Source organism: Colletotrichum lupini, chromosome 2 (genome assembly GCF_023278565.1).
Source record: "Colletotrichum lupini chromosome 2, complete sequence".
In the NCBI taxonomy this organism is placed as follows: Eukaryota; Fungi; Ascomycota; class Sordariomycetes; order Glomerellales; family Glomerellaceae; genus Colletotrichum; species Colletotrichum lupini.
Window position 1 is genome coordinate 5,664,213 of NC_064675.1, and position 14,129 is coordinate 5,678,341.

Consider the following 14,129-nt stretch of genomic DNA (forward strand, 5'->3'; position numbering starts at 1 on the left):
GGTAGGTGGATACCTTACCTAGGGAAAGAGAGGTATGGTCAAGCGAGAAAGGTGCATGAGGCAGGTACGTGAGGTAGGTACGTTCGCAGGGTAAGGCATATTCTAAGGTTGTGCTTTCCAAGGCATCTTGAAAAGTTATTAGGCAGCGCGATGGTTCACTGCTCAAAACCGACCTTAGCTTTATTTCTTTTATTCCTATTACTGCTGTTATCACTGATACTATCGCCGTAATTGCTTCTTATCTCTTATGTATTCCTTGTGAATTACGTTTCAGAAAGCGCAGTGTGATACCAAAAATAACAATACGTAAAATATAGGTAGTGTATAAGACGGAGCAGGCATGTGGTCTCTCGCCTCTCGGTTAGGCTCATTTCCTCCGGACGGGAACAGGAGGTGGGATAGAAGGCATCGAGCTGATCAAGTCGAAACAAACGCTCGGTGGCAGCACACAGAGGAACAACAGCCTCTGGTTCCGAATGCCCTGGTAATCACCTGCTGAATGACCATGGCAGAAATCCCAGCTTGTGAGAAAGCCACGAGGGAAAGCGGGAGAACTTCCTTTAGTATAGATCATTGTCGGTGTCGTGTTTTGAAACACAGAATCTATATATCTCTGTTCCCCGGGGTTTCCGACCGATTCGACCTACGCCTGGCGATTTCTTCCAACTCGAGGATGGCACCCTCGACTACATCGGCCTCTTCAAAATGCGCCTCGTAGAAGTCTTCATAAAAGCCTTGTTCGTCAGAATCTTGGTCGCATTCGTAGATGTACTCATGAAAGGCACCAGCAGCTCCGGCAAAGTAACTCATTAGGCTTATGAGGTATACAAGATCGAGTAGATCTCAGCTTGGTAGAAGATCTGGCTGGGTGGATAGCTGAGGTCTACGATACAGGGATACCACTCAGTACGTCGAAATCGCCCTGGCTCTCAGCTGGGCCCCCTTCTTCCAGATGAAAATAGGAAGAGGGACGGCAAGCATTGCGCCAACAAGGGCCATCAAGCTATTGGCCCAGCCGTATCCGAGTGCATGGTACATACTCGGGGCAAACAACGGGAACAGAAAAGCAGTCAAGCTCTTGACAAACTGAATCGCTGCCATGGCACTACTGGTATGCTCTGCGTACGCGTCGATCACGTAGGCCGTCACTGATAACTTGTCAGTCATGTCACCAATAGACCAAATCAAACTCACTAGGCATTCCACTAAGCTGCATGCCAAACATCATGACGACGACTCCGACATCGACTATCAGCCAGTAGAGGCGATACTGTGCTGTCCAGCCGTAGAACAGAGTCCCCAGCCAGGCCGGAACAATACCAAAGAATGCGAGCATGACTCGAGACTCTGGCGTAGGTTGGTCTCGGCGTTTATACAAGCGATCCAGTATCAGTCCACCAAATTGAGACCCGACAAGCTCTCCAAAAGAGCAGGCGATGTAGTGCAATCCGCTAATCTCCACAGACTGGCCGTATTGCTGTTTCCAGATGTCTGCAAAGGTCGACAGCGTGACATACAGGATACCATAGTTGAATCCCGACAGGACGGCCGACACCTGAATAATGGGATGGAAGAGAAGCAGACGAAGCGGCCTTGTCAGGGAGTTTCTTATGACTGCTAAAGTGGACTTGCCAGCGTCGATTCTCTCGCTGAACGTGTAGTATCTCGTTTCGCCGGTTTCCTTGCGGAGACGAGCAGCCCGCCGGCGTAGGATGAGCGGACTGTAGGACTCCGGGAAGCTGAAGAAGGAGACAAAGATCATGACAGCTTGGAACATGGAAGTGGACCAGAACATCCATCGCCACGTCGTTCGCGCCGCAATGAAGCCACCAATGATGGGGCCTAGAAGGGGTTAGCTTGGTTTGGTGCGAAATTGGGTCAACTTACCAACGGCCGCACCCAGCAGGGGTATGAGAAGATAGAACCCCAGAGACTGGCCTCTCTGTTCAGGGCGCCAGATGTCGCCCAGGACTCCGCCTCCGAGTGCGTAAATGGAACTGGCGCCGAAGCCCGCCAGAAAGCGAGCGGCAATAAGCGTCCCCTTGGTGTTTGCGAAACCACAGAGCACGTTCCATATCAGAAACCATACGCTCGAGGCGTGGAGCACGACCTGTCGACCGTAGATCTCAGACATTGGCCCCATGACGAGAGGGCCAAATGCGGTGGCAAGGAGATAAATGGACAACGCCATGGCGGACTCGGTGGAGGTCATGTCGAGCTCCGCCGCAATGTTCGTCAGGGCGGGAGCCATGATTGTTGAAACCATGATGCGATTGAACCCGGTGGCCGATAGCACATCGGTGACCATCCATTTCCGACCCGCGGGCCAGTCGAGAGGGTTCTCGGCGTCATGCGGTTGCGTAAAGGTGACTAAGAAAGGATCCGAGTCCTTTGACGGGATGGGACCGACCAGAGCGGGGGCAGTTGCGGCCGGTGCCGGGTCCGGAAGGGGGGCTAACTCCAAGTCGACCGACCTCGGTGCCACCGAGACTACACCACTGTCATGCTGAGCAGGATTCGCCATGGTAATGTTCGTTGAGGAATAGTATTGATTGTGTTCTTGGTCAATGGCAATGGCGTGCCGGATATCAAACGGCAGTCGACTGATGGCAGAAGATACGCCTGTTTCTGCAGCCTGGGGAGCACGATCAAGCAACGCGCAAACAAAGCTATTTGAGGCAGTAGCAATGAACAATCAGAAGGGTTCGTCTGTCTTTTCTATATGTCAGCGTTGCTCGGTTTCTGGCTGACAACCCTCGGAAATAGGAGGTGAGGTCGGATATGCGATCCGCCGACCTGCTCAAAGAAGATGCGCTAAAGCAGGCAGCAGCACGTACTATCTTACCTACTTCAAGCGAGAAACAAGCCATCACCATTTTAATGCGTCATTCTTGGGTTCCTACCGACGCAACAACATTGACTCGATCTGCAGGCTCTCCAAGACCGGTGCGCCTAGAGAGTCGGGTTCCAGGGAATACCACGTACCTTATTGATGCCATTGACTGGGGTACATCCACCGCCGTTGCCGGCCCCACTTCACCGTGCCAAGCCGGCCCCAGGCCTGTCTTCTTGACTACCTGCTTGCCGTATGATGGCCGTGACGAATGAATTCGTTGCGCAGATAAGGCAAGTTAAGTCGGTTCAATGCCCTGGTTTATTCGGTTTTTTTAGTTTTTCTTTTTGGATGAGCCATATCATAGCCTGGAGGGTAAAATGTTCTGGTTCAAAAGGTAGGAGATTGCAATTCATCACAAATCTCTCGTTCCCACATTCAAAATCTTCGTTCTAAATCCCACCCGCTTGACTGGCGCTTGTACGCCTCTTAAATCTTCGTATTCTTAGTGGTACCGTTCCCTCGGCCGTACTTGCGTTTATCCCTCTACATATAGCCGACCTGGGAAAAAGGCGGGTTGAGCATGGCCCAAAGAAAAAGTCAATTTAATTCCTACAACAGAACAGCAAAAGAGTTCACCCCCCCGGTGCTGAACTGGGGGCTACATCTCTGGCGCACTTTCTGGGACTCGAACTCGGATACTCGCTAAGCCTGTCGTCGAGTAGGCTGGTTGGCGTAAATCGATTGTTGACCATTAACCATTCCACCACCACGCCACAGTTTGACCTGACCCGTCGACCTAGACGGGCGCCTGCTGTGCTGGTGACAGGAATGGAATTGGCCTGACCTATATAGGCTTCACCTGTGGCGTCAGGGAACCTTGAGGCATAGCTTGAGGTTGTGGGAGCCGACGAACCAGGTGGAAGGTGCTAGGGTGGCTCCTTCCTCCTTCCCTGTCACGTGCCCAGGGAATGAACCGGCTACCACTGATCATCTCAGTTTCCCACCCTACTGATCATTCGGCTCATATGTAGGTAAGAGCAGGAGTTCAAGATAACTGCCTCGTCAAATTAATTTCCCAGCGATGAAAGACAAGGCAATGGCATGAGAGGTGTTGATGAGGCGGAGCCACGAACTAAGGCAGTCGAAGCGTCACTTATCATCATTACGTACATTAAGCGTGCAAGAATTCGAAGACTGTATTCTCTACGGAAGGTGGTTTACTTGACGAATACGCACCTCACGTGAAAAGAGGCCGCCATATTCAGATATTCTTCTGGCTGCCCACTTTCACTCTCCCACCGTCTAGTTTTCTTATTTCTCCTACCTTTACTCTCTAACTTCACCTCTTTCACCTTCCACATACTCCAACACTTTCCATATTTCCTCTTCCCAGCCCAGATTCCGTCCCCCACATTCCACCCTTCCCTATTGACACAAACACCACAATTTGTCTTGTCAAGTGAAAAAAAGTAAAACTCGTATGATTCGGTACGCAATGGGTTCTGATTCTGATCGTATGTTCAGTGGATCATGAAATCTGAAGACGCGCTTCGGCGCGCAGTCAAACGAGAACGCTCTCTCTCGGATGAAGCCCAAGATTGCAAAAGGGCCCGGCAATCCTCTCCCCCAGCCGAACCTGTGTTTGGACGTCTCCAAGTCACCGCTGATGCTGATGGCATCAGCCAAGTCACCAACAAATGCCCCGACCAGGCAGTCGTCGACTTCATAGCGGACGATGCATTTGCCTCGTACGGGCCACGCGAGCAGGCCTACAAAATGCTCGACAAGATGATGGAGCACGGCAATGGGGAAGTCTTCACTTGTGTCGTCCGCTTCGTGCCAAAACCCCCGTCCTCGCAATTGTGAAGCCCAGAAATACCTGCGATCTCTGCTATACCGTCCTCGGACGTGCCTTCAGCGCCCTCCGAAATGCCTCCTCCACTGCCCCTGGGAGCCGTCTCTTCTACCACCTCTGAAGCCGCCTCCTCCGACATCTCTGGAATCGGTACCTTCACTCCCTCCTTCTCCCAAGCAAGGTGCGACGGAATCAGCCGCCAGGTCCAGTCGTGCTTCATCTATACAGATCAAGAGCGAAGTGAGTCCTGGAGTGGAGACTGGTCGACAGGCCACCGACAAGGTCGAGAGCAGCAATCGCCAAGTGGCGCGACCGGCTGGCCCCAAGACAGTTCGGCAGGCCCCTGCCCAAGACAATGATCGCCAAGTTGTGCAAAAGTTCGGAATTAATGATCCTATGCCTTCCCGAGAGTCGCCGGGAGACATGGCTATTGTCCCTGCCAGCGAATCCCATCCTCAGCAATCGAGAAGACAAAAAGATAAACGGTCGCGAAACAATAACCGTGGTCAAACCAATAATAACAACCGCCATGTCTACCAGTCCAGGCCAGATCCAAACACTCACATCATGTTCCGGAGGATGGGTTCTAGGGAACCTTACGACTTCCAGCAGTGGAACGAACAATGCGCCAACATTATCTGTGGCAGTTGCTCGGCCCGGGGCCATCACCTCTTGGATTGCGTTGGGCCCGACGCCAGAGGTGATTTGGTGGGCTGCCCGTTCTGCAACACCAAGGAGCACGTCATGGACCTCTGTCCGCAGCAGCCCTCTTTCGATGGATGGGGTGGGCGTATATTCTCATCTACGGTCGGGCCAACAAGCCGCTGCTGAGGACCACACGCAGCTGGTTCCATTATGCCCATATTGGCCACCGCTTCACCTCCGCTGATGCTCTTGATTTAAAGACAGCAGCTGAGTGGAGGTACGTATTGTCAAAGGGTTTCCCGTGGACCAGATCCTTTGGACAGAATTTGGTAAAGCCTCACAAATTGTCGCGCGGTCCATGGGTCCGTTACGATTACAGAAACGACAGCGCCTCTCAGAATCATTTGAAGTGGGACCCGGAAACGATGAACTCTTATGTTGTGTTTTCAAATATGCGTCTGATGGACGAGCGGTTCCACCCCAACCAAGACCGATAAAGATAGTGTTTTGAGGCCGAGACCAAGTGGTCTTGTTCATGCGACCATTCTTTGGCCCTAGCTCACGGGACCTCGAGATTAAAAAACAGTCGGTCGATGGCCGGTTGAACCTCTGCCAAGGCCGATCGGGACGGTGTCTTGAAGCCAAGATCCAGTGCTCCATCCGTCCTCGAAGTAATGATTGGAGACGTGCGCCGATGGTGTGAGTTAGTAACGTAGAACTAGTGTCAATAGAATTATGTTAGTTATTATTTGTATGTCTGCTTCATGTTGCATCTTGCTCCCGGTGCTGTCTCGTCGTTTGGACAAGTATCGGGATTACGCATCTCAAAGGACATGGTTCCGTAGGTATATAGAACCGTTGTGTCTTTGAGTTCATCGTCGAACGTGGCCAACTGTTTCACCCCTTAATGCTCGCTTATATATGCAGTTTAAACGCTAACCACGTCTAAGTCACGATTGTGGCTCTAAGCTTTTTCCTCTTTTCTCTATTGATTCTACGTGACGATGTTACATGGACCACAGGTAGCTTGTCGATGGTGACGAAAACGTCATGGTAGAAGAGAGGGACTTCTCATATGCTTCTATTTTTCCTAGTGTAGCCCTACAGCGGCTTTCTAACTGCGGGGCGGGTCATTTTCGTAATGGCATCAGTTATCAAGTGGCACAACGCTCTTCACGTGACTTAGATAAATGCAACTGAGGCCAGCGGACAGAACTTCCACCACTTCCATTCTAGGTAGGATGAACGATGTCTACTACGCATCCTTGATGCCCGCATTGTAACCATGCACCGAATTGAACTCCCGAGGAAATTGATACAAGAAATGGCACATTAAAAACGTGTAGATGCTGACGTGGATCCTGGTTTGATGCCTCAAGAGTGAACTACTGTAGTCTAGCCAGAAAGCTCGAGACAGTTCTGTCCCTCCGTAGTGAACAAGCTTCGTCCGACAACGCCATTCTTGCATGCGTCGTGACATTCGCATCGGCTCCAGTCTTTATACAGCGACGGCGAATCGCTGTTGCCTATGATCTAATAAGGAAGAAAGCATTTCCTCTGTGAGAGAGCAACCTCCATATATGATATGGTCAGACCAGTAAATATCCGACAGCAATCATATGAGACATAATTAGTGCCATTCTCTTCGTTTTACTATTATTACCGTTGTTCCCTTCAATACTTCTTGTTCAGTGGTACATAGAGTAGAGAGGTAGGCAGAGAAGAGCAATGGCAGAAACAGGCAAGCATGTAAGGTAGGCAATAAGCGGCAAATCATTGTGTCACTCACTCGGAGGCATTGGACAACACATGATCACACTCTATGCCAGCAGACCAAGCTCGAGAGACTCACCTCCTTGAATCGACGGTCAAAATCGTGTCTGTGGTTGGGAGACGGCGGGTCTGCGGCGACCACGGTACACAACCAAGCAAAGATGACCGCCGTCAAAAGCAAGGTCAATTGTCCTGACTTCTTCATTAAGGCCATCAACCAGCTCGAACAACGTAACGAATGTCTCAGGAAACGTTCCAGAACAATTCTGCACCTCCTTGCATGTGTCCGCAATCAAAGACTGCCACGCGACGGTGCCCTACCATTATGCGTTTCAGATGTCAGGAGTCCGCAAGGGTGCAATGCGGGGGCTGCCAACGACGGACGCTGGGGCATCGCACAACCGCGAGCCAAAATGCAATGGAATCGCGCGCTCATTGGATGGTCAAGGATCATTGATAACCCAGTTCTTTAGGTGATTTGACAGATGCGCCGTGACAGAGCCAAATCGGCATTGCAGGCCGTCACCTTGGGCGCTAGGAGAAATGGCTGCAGCCACACAGAGGAGCGTATCCTTTGGAGAACGCCGGCCGGATTCCGTGATCAACGCCGCTCCGTAGGACGGCGAGTGATGGCGGTAGTTGGAGATTACGGTAGAGCATCCCGGCCTCGCCTGTGGCACCCACCACCGGCATTGGCGAATTCCATGATGCGTAGATGGCGACGCAAGGCACGCAGATAACCAGCGGCGCCTCGCTGACCTGTTGTGGTCCTCTTTGCGGTGGAGGGTAGGATGCAGAGTTGGTGATTGGTGGCGGCTGGGTTGTTGGAAGCGGGCATTTTGCCATTGTAAGGAAATGCATGCGTTGGCAGGGCCCTGGTCCGGACCCGAGCGACTGTCACCGGACAGTGCAAAGATGAGATGCGGAAATGAGCCACGACAGGACCGAGGTACGAGAGGTCGGAGCCTTTCCGCTCGTCTTGGTGTAAGCGGGCTATTGTTTGCTGCAGCCTAAGCAGATGTGTGTGATAGATGATGTCCAACGGCGGTTCGTATCAGGCACTCAAGGTACCGCCATGCTGGTACCGTACGTTCGTTGCCGTGTTTTCTCATCGTAGTCGACGGCGATGGAGCGAGAGCGACTTTAGAGGCGCGAAAGAGGGGATTCGAGACACTGCTCCATTGCAACGGCCGTAGCTATGAGGCATAGTTGACTGAATCGACGCCGTCGTTGGAAGTAAGTGCTGGCCGAAACGGCAAGGCTTATACAGTAGTGCCTTGAAAGGTGAAAAAAAACAAAACAATAACGCCAGTGTATGGACCGAGCGTCACTGTCAGAGCTAGATTGGCGGGATGACGGACCCGTCGTTTAACCCGTTCTTAGCGGAGGAAAGCCCTGTGGCGTCGCTGCTGGACCCCTGCGAGAGGTTGAACACAATCACCAACAGCTAAGAACCAACAAGAGCGGGGTTGACGGTTGGTGTGTGTGTGGGGACGTCGACATCGAGTGCGAACAGCGACAAGAGGGCGTGAATATATCCGAACATGACCCCACAATGGAACGAGTCTGAGTCCGGGACCTCGACTCTCGCCGCCAAGATATACGGCAAGATACGCGAACAGCCAACAGCTGGCGTTGAGTGTCGGTACGGATACACTTGCTTGGCTCGCTTGTCTTGGATCGAGTATGGTCGTCACATTCCCATTGTTGGCCGCCACAAGAACAATTCATCAAGTCCCAATCGTACAGTACACCCGAGGGACAGCCCTGCAGTTGATAGAGGTTGATTTGACGGCAGCTCAGCTGGAGTTGGACGGCCAGCACAGAGGCATCTCGCTGCAATCGCCCGCGGTTGGCGATGGGAACCGTCGACTCGGTTGGCGGACGCGGGTGAGAGGTGACCGGCAGGTGGTGGAATGCAGCAGCGCCACTAGAGAAACGTCAGAGAATGGAAAACGAATTGCAAAGGACTGATCTTGTCTCACCGTGCCGGTCGTGTCGACGCCGATTGGCGATGCTCGTTGACAACCGAGACCACCGTCTAAAAGACATGCATATCTGTGTCCCATCCGAACATGTGGCCCGAAATCCAGGTACTCCGTACCGGTCCCGGGGGTTCGCCCTTCTTCTCATCCGGAGATGTGCACGATATGCTGAACTTTATCCAACTCGATTTGCTGCCACCCACCCCGGTCGCACCCCGGGCGTGCGGCCCTTGCCTTTGACAAGCAAACATGAACCCGGATTCAGCGTCACATACCTACTGTGCGGCGTCCACACCAATGGCCCAAAGCTGTAGAGCTGCAAATGACCGCTCCATCGATTGGTCCGTCGATTGGCAGGTATTCGTACGGAGTGTGTCCAGCCACACGTGGAGGTGCACAAGAGTCATACAGACGCGAGACTTGCTGCCCAGCTTGAAGGCCTACAGAATCAAGTCAATGGCCGTGCAAGAGAGGGAGATTCTCCAAGCAGCCGCAATATCGGTTCCGGGTGGCTGCCGGTGCCCGCCACGGCGCATTGGTTTGACAACGAAATGGTTTGTTGTATGCGGCGGGTGCGTGCTGGACAATGATTGACCCGAGAACAATCCAAGGGAGCCTCGGTCGGTGGTCTCGAAAAAAGTGCACAAAAGACCAACGTGCGCTGACATCAGCCCATAGACTGGTCCCTGGCAGCTCGCTGACTGAGTGCGGCTTGATTGCCTCGTGTTAACACTGAGAGCTGGTGTCGGCAAGGCATGAAGATCATTACCAATGGATGATGAACGAGGTTGAGCACTATCGACATGCCGACGGAAGGAATTGAGGAATACAGGGGAACGTGGGCTATTCGCCGATCGGGTGAGCAAGCGGCGCGGGTGAATGCCTCGATTGAGAAGCGTGTTTGCTGGATGGCCGGAGGACGTTGAGAATTGGGGGCGACAAAGCGACGGACGTGGGAACTCGGAGACGATGCGTAGCAGGAGCCAGGAGAGCACAAGGAGCGGGCCGGGCTGGGACGAAAGCCCCCGTCCTCCGGGGCAAAAAGGCGGTCCCAAGGAGATGTCTGGTTGTAAATACCTCGGCGGGTATGTCGAATAGCATACTGCGTAAGGTATCAGTTGGTGAGTCTTTTGGCACGTATGGGCCGGGGTGGTCTGCGATCGTGGACGAGAGTCGCTCGCGTGGCACAGCAGAGGTAGCTGGGTAGCGAGCGGGCTGCGGCGGATGCAAAAGAAAGCGACGAGAAGCTGAGCAGGATCTCGATCTCCACAATGCTCACAAGCATGAGCGAGTGCGAGACCTGAAAGCAAATGTCAGCAAGCAAACATGCACATTGGGACATAGTGTAGCCGTAGGATACACACTACTCCGTACAGAGCAGAGGCTCGCCCGAGGCTCAGTCAGCTGAGGGGCATCAGCATGGCGGCGCAGTGGAGGCCGCAGGCTCAGAGTGTCTTTGAGGGCGGCCGAGTTGTATTCCAGAAGCGTACGAGTATGTCTGTCTGGGTGATGGAGATGTGGACTTGGGTGCGTGGAACGGCTGGGATGGTGAGGTGAAGCGCAAGCCCCGGTTCCAATTTCGTTGCAGCAGCAAGGACCCAAGTTCCAACAGAGGCAGGTCCCCTCCCCCTGGCCGTTGCAGATGCTGATTCTGTCACTTTCCTCTGCTGCGTACGGAGGAGTACTACTTGTACGCAGTAACGTACGTGGGTACGTAGGTAACTTGACCTGCATCGTGCTGGCCGCCGCTGGCCGCACCGTCGAGCCTCGACAGATTTCTAGGTTTGTTAAAGCTGTCACTGGAGGTTAACGTACCCGCCAAAGCCTCGAGAACCTCACAACCTATACTACGTAGGCGTACTTAGGGGCGTCAGTCGGGCGTTCGTAGCTTCAGCACTAGGATAGCGCGGAAAGAGAGTGTAGGCATGGCCCCTGGCGCCAATCGTCGGCCGCTAGGTATGGATGCACCCGTCGTTTAGCGGGCCCCAAGGCGCGATTACGTCCCCGCAAACTTCCAGGTTTGAAGAGATGTTGTTGATTCCGCTGTCCATGCTTTTGCTCCCCGAGAAAACAAAGCTTTGCAGTCATGTTGCGTAGGGATACTTGGTACTCATGGTGCAAGTACACAGTAAAATGCAAGGTAAATATAGACGTGTGGCGATTCCGGAACTCGCTCCTGCCGGTCCAGGTCCAGGTCCATGTCCAGGTCCAGGGGCTCCAGGACGAGGTGGTCCCCTTCCTGGGCCGTTGGAGTCGACTGCGATTCGGTACAAATACAGAGGCTGTCGGCGAGATATCGCAGCGTCGGGGGAATGTTCAAAGTCGACGAGTTTGCGACTGGCGGTTGGGACCAGGGCTTCCTATTTCACTCGTCGAGTCTTGACCCTCGCGGGTTTAAGGCGTGCATGGTCGGGTTGCATTGTCCAAGGCTCCCCGGTACACCCAAGTCCCAAGTTGCAGTTCCGAAGAGGCGTCCAACGCCACCTGATTCGTTGACCCCATCCACTCTGCTCGACTGGGCGCAGGAGCATCGCATGCGCAGTTCTGCACGCCAATGGAGCCCTTGCCTTTGCACTGTACTCCGTACGTACTCTGTGGTCCGAAAGGAGGACTGCTGCTGCGTGAGCCTGGCGAGAGAGATGCTGGGTGTGTTGCACAACGCTCGTTGCGATGCATGCGATGGCTGCAATGCATTATTATGAGAAAAGTGCACCAAGGACCGAGGACCGGTTACCTCACTTCAGGCAGGCACCAATTTGCAGTTACCTGAGGTGTCTGTACGGATGGAGTACGTACAGTATGGAGTAGTCATCAGCGAGGTACGTACGGATACGTACTCTGGGTTGGGCTTTCCCCACACACCTCAATCCAAAATTGGATGTTCCTTCCACCTCGAGTCCCTCCAGCTTTCTCCTCCCTCTTCGTGATTCAATCAGACCCGTTCGTCCAATGAACTGCCCGTCTGATGCTTCAGGAAACGGTACGTACCCTCTCCCCTCGACTGCCTCCAGCCTACGGGTAGGTATTCTCCTCCATACTCCGTAAGGTACTCCTCAGCCTAACTTCATCCGAGTTGCATTCCAAGCTCCGTTCCCATGCACCCGTCGTGCCGTCTCTCTTTTTCCCAACTGGACGGAGGCCGAGTGCGATGCAGCACCCTCACGAATCCCCTCGACCAACCATTCACCGGCCAGAGTCTCGACAGTCGACAGCCACCCCCCAGCCGTCCGCCAATGTCGCCTCCTGTCTTGCGGCTTGTCCTGGTCGAACCCATGATCCCGGTCCTTGTCCTGGTTGCTGGACTGGCACCGCATCCTCGTTCAACTCTTGGCCCTGGCTCGCCAGAGCTGGGGTCCCCCCTGAGCCCATCCGTTTCCGCGCCGCCTACCAGACCACCCTATCGCGCTACCTTTCTGTGCCTGCTCGCTCAAATCTTCCAAACGAATGCCTCCCTTCTATCCGTTGGTCTCTCGTCCTTTTACAGCCAAAATCTGCGTACGATACCCATACTCTGTGCTCTGATGGATAGTACTGATCACTTCCTCACAGTGACCAAAAAACGTCTCGAATCCTTTTCGGCCATTATCCAGTCTGGTACGGAGTATTCGCTTACCACTCGCTCGCCCTTCGCGTCCAACAAGTCAAGTCGCAAGGCCCCAAATTTCTCTCCCCCATCCATCACATTGTCCGACGTGGGGCCTGATCCCGGTCTCTCCTCGACAGGACAAGACAAGCCAACACTGCACCTGGTGTTTTGCGGATGCCGCGTGCTGATGCTGGTCGGCCCTGATCCTCGCTCGCCTTTTGCTCTTTTCCTCTCCCTCTCCTCTCTCTTCCTTCTTCGCCTCTCCTCCTGAGCCAGAAACCATCGTACCTTTGCAGCGGTGCACTTCAACAGACGGACAGAGCGGACAGGGAACCAAGACCCATCCTAGCAGTGTGCAGATACTGTGCAGTCTCTCGTCTCCGTCCTCCACTCCTTCTCTGGCACCGCAAAATCGATTCCTGCAGCCGCGGATTGGCCCTGTTGACTTGTCCGCAGCTTCATATACATACCTGCCAACAACCCCCCACCGCCCACCGTCGTCTTGCCCTCTTCTTCCCTTCACCATACCTGTGCCTCGCTCTGGTCGCACTCCCAACACCGCACACCCTCCCACGCCCACGCCCATCCGACACTGGCCTGATCCGACCGCCAACGTCTACTCACACATCAACATTCATCCGTCTTGCATGCCAAACGACAACATAGTCGACGCCATTCTGTCTCGAACCTCAATTGTCCCGCTGATCGTTCCTCCCGGGTTCTGGGTGCTCCCATCAGACTAGATTTCGCTGGTGCCAACTTGGACAAGGATCTCCCCGGCTCGACTCTCGTCATCTCTATTCACGCCGACACACCTAGCCGCTCCGATCCATCGAGCAACAGCCCGCACTTGTTTGTCGCTGACAACGATTAGACCGTGTCTCAACCGCGCGCCTTCGACCAGTGGTCTGGACAGCGAAAAAGGAAAGGGAACGAGGTGTCTCTGTTCTGTTACGAGCCCTGTGTAGAGACGTTTGCCCACGTTCGTCCGCCAAGCAGCGAAGCGCCATTGGGCAAGACAGCGGACAAAAGAGCCCCTCTCTGCTACCGCCCGTCTCTCGGTTCATCTCCAGCATCCAGCACCTCTCATCCTTTTGTTTCTTCGCGAGAGAGCTTTCAATGGGCGTGGTCTGACTTGCACCATCCGACGCCGTTTTTTCTCCTTCTCTCTCAAAATCTTCAATCAACTCACAATCGGGCCAGCTGACACGCGCCGATCGTACTGAGCGCATCCGGAGCTGAACGCCTCGCTCTCTCTCTCCAGCGCTTGACTTGGCCAAGGGCTGAGTACGGATCTGAGACTTCTCCACCTACAGTGAGTTCGCTCCGGCCGCCACACCCCCGAGCCGAGAACGTGGAAGGGTGCCCTCGCGCCGGAACGAGCATTGATGCTAATAAGGGCAGCTCACTCTCAGGAGCAATTACACAAATCGTCTTGGCCGTTCCGCC

The 14,129-nt window shown here is 53.8% G+C and overlaps 5 protein-coding genes across 5 annotated transcripts; 2 read left to right on the forward strand and 3 right to left on the reverse strand.

Annotated features, from left to right (window-relative positions):
• Positions 1 to 903: 903 nt before the first annotated feature.
• Positions 904 to 2,524, reverse strand: CLUP02_04036 (uncharacterized protein; the record flags this gene model as incomplete). The annotated part of the gene is made up of 3 exons (XM_049283053.1): positions 904 to 1,148; positions 1,195 to 1,842; positions 1,888 to 2,524. The coding sequence occupies 3 exons, from the start codon at positions 2,522 to 2,524 to the stop codon at positions 904 to 906; spliced, it is 1,530 nt and encodes a 509-aa protein (XP_049140196.1).
• Positions 2,525 to 4,366: 1,842 nt separating this feature from the next.
• On the forward strand, positions 4,367 to 5,522 carry CLUP02_04037 (uncharacterized protein; the record flags this gene model as incomplete). The annotated part of the gene is made up of 2 exons (XM_049283054.1): positions 4,367 to 4,648; positions 4,755 to 5,522. 2 exons carry the CDS (start codon positions 4,367 to 4,369, stop codon positions 5,520 to 5,522), a joined length of 1,050 nt encoding a protein of 349 aa, XP_049140197.1.
• A 2,121-nt stretch (positions 5,523 to 7,643) lies between these two features.
• Positions 7,644 to 9,630, reverse strand: CLUP02_04038 (uncharacterized protein; the record flags this gene model as incomplete). The annotated part of the gene is made up of 7 exons (XM_049283055.1): positions 7,644 to 7,925; positions 7,996 to 8,119; positions 8,200 to 8,250; positions 8,857 to 9,039; positions 9,095 to 9,150; positions 9,214 to 9,328; positions 9,539 to 9,630. 7 exons carry the CDS (start codon positions 9,628 to 9,630, stop codon positions 7,644 to 7,646), a joined length of 903 nt encoding a protein of 300 aa, XP_049140198.1.
• Positions 9,631 to 10,208: 578 nt separating this feature from the next.
• CLUP02_04039 (uncharacterized protein) lies at positions 10,209 to 11,145 on the reverse strand (the record flags this gene model as incomplete). Its single annotated transcript, XM_049283056.1, has 5 exons — positions 10,209 to 10,394; positions 10,469 to 10,592; positions 10,801 to 10,872; positions 10,934 to 10,941; positions 11,095 to 11,145. 5 exons carry the CDS (start codon positions 11,143 to 11,145, stop codon positions 10,209 to 10,211), a joined length of 441 nt encoding a protein of 146 aa, XP_049140199.1.
• Positions 11,146 to 12,242: 1,097 nt separating this feature from the next.
• CLUP02_04040 (uncharacterized protein) lies at positions 12,243 to 13,346 on the forward strand (the record flags this gene model as incomplete). Its single annotated transcript, XM_049283057.1, has 2 exons — positions 12,243 to 12,589; positions 13,001 to 13,346. 2 exons carry the CDS (start codon positions 12,243 to 12,245, stop codon positions 13,344 to 13,346), a joined length of 693 nt encoding a protein of 230 aa, XP_049140200.1.
• Between the last annotated feature and the right edge of the window lie 783 nt (positions 13,347 to 14,129).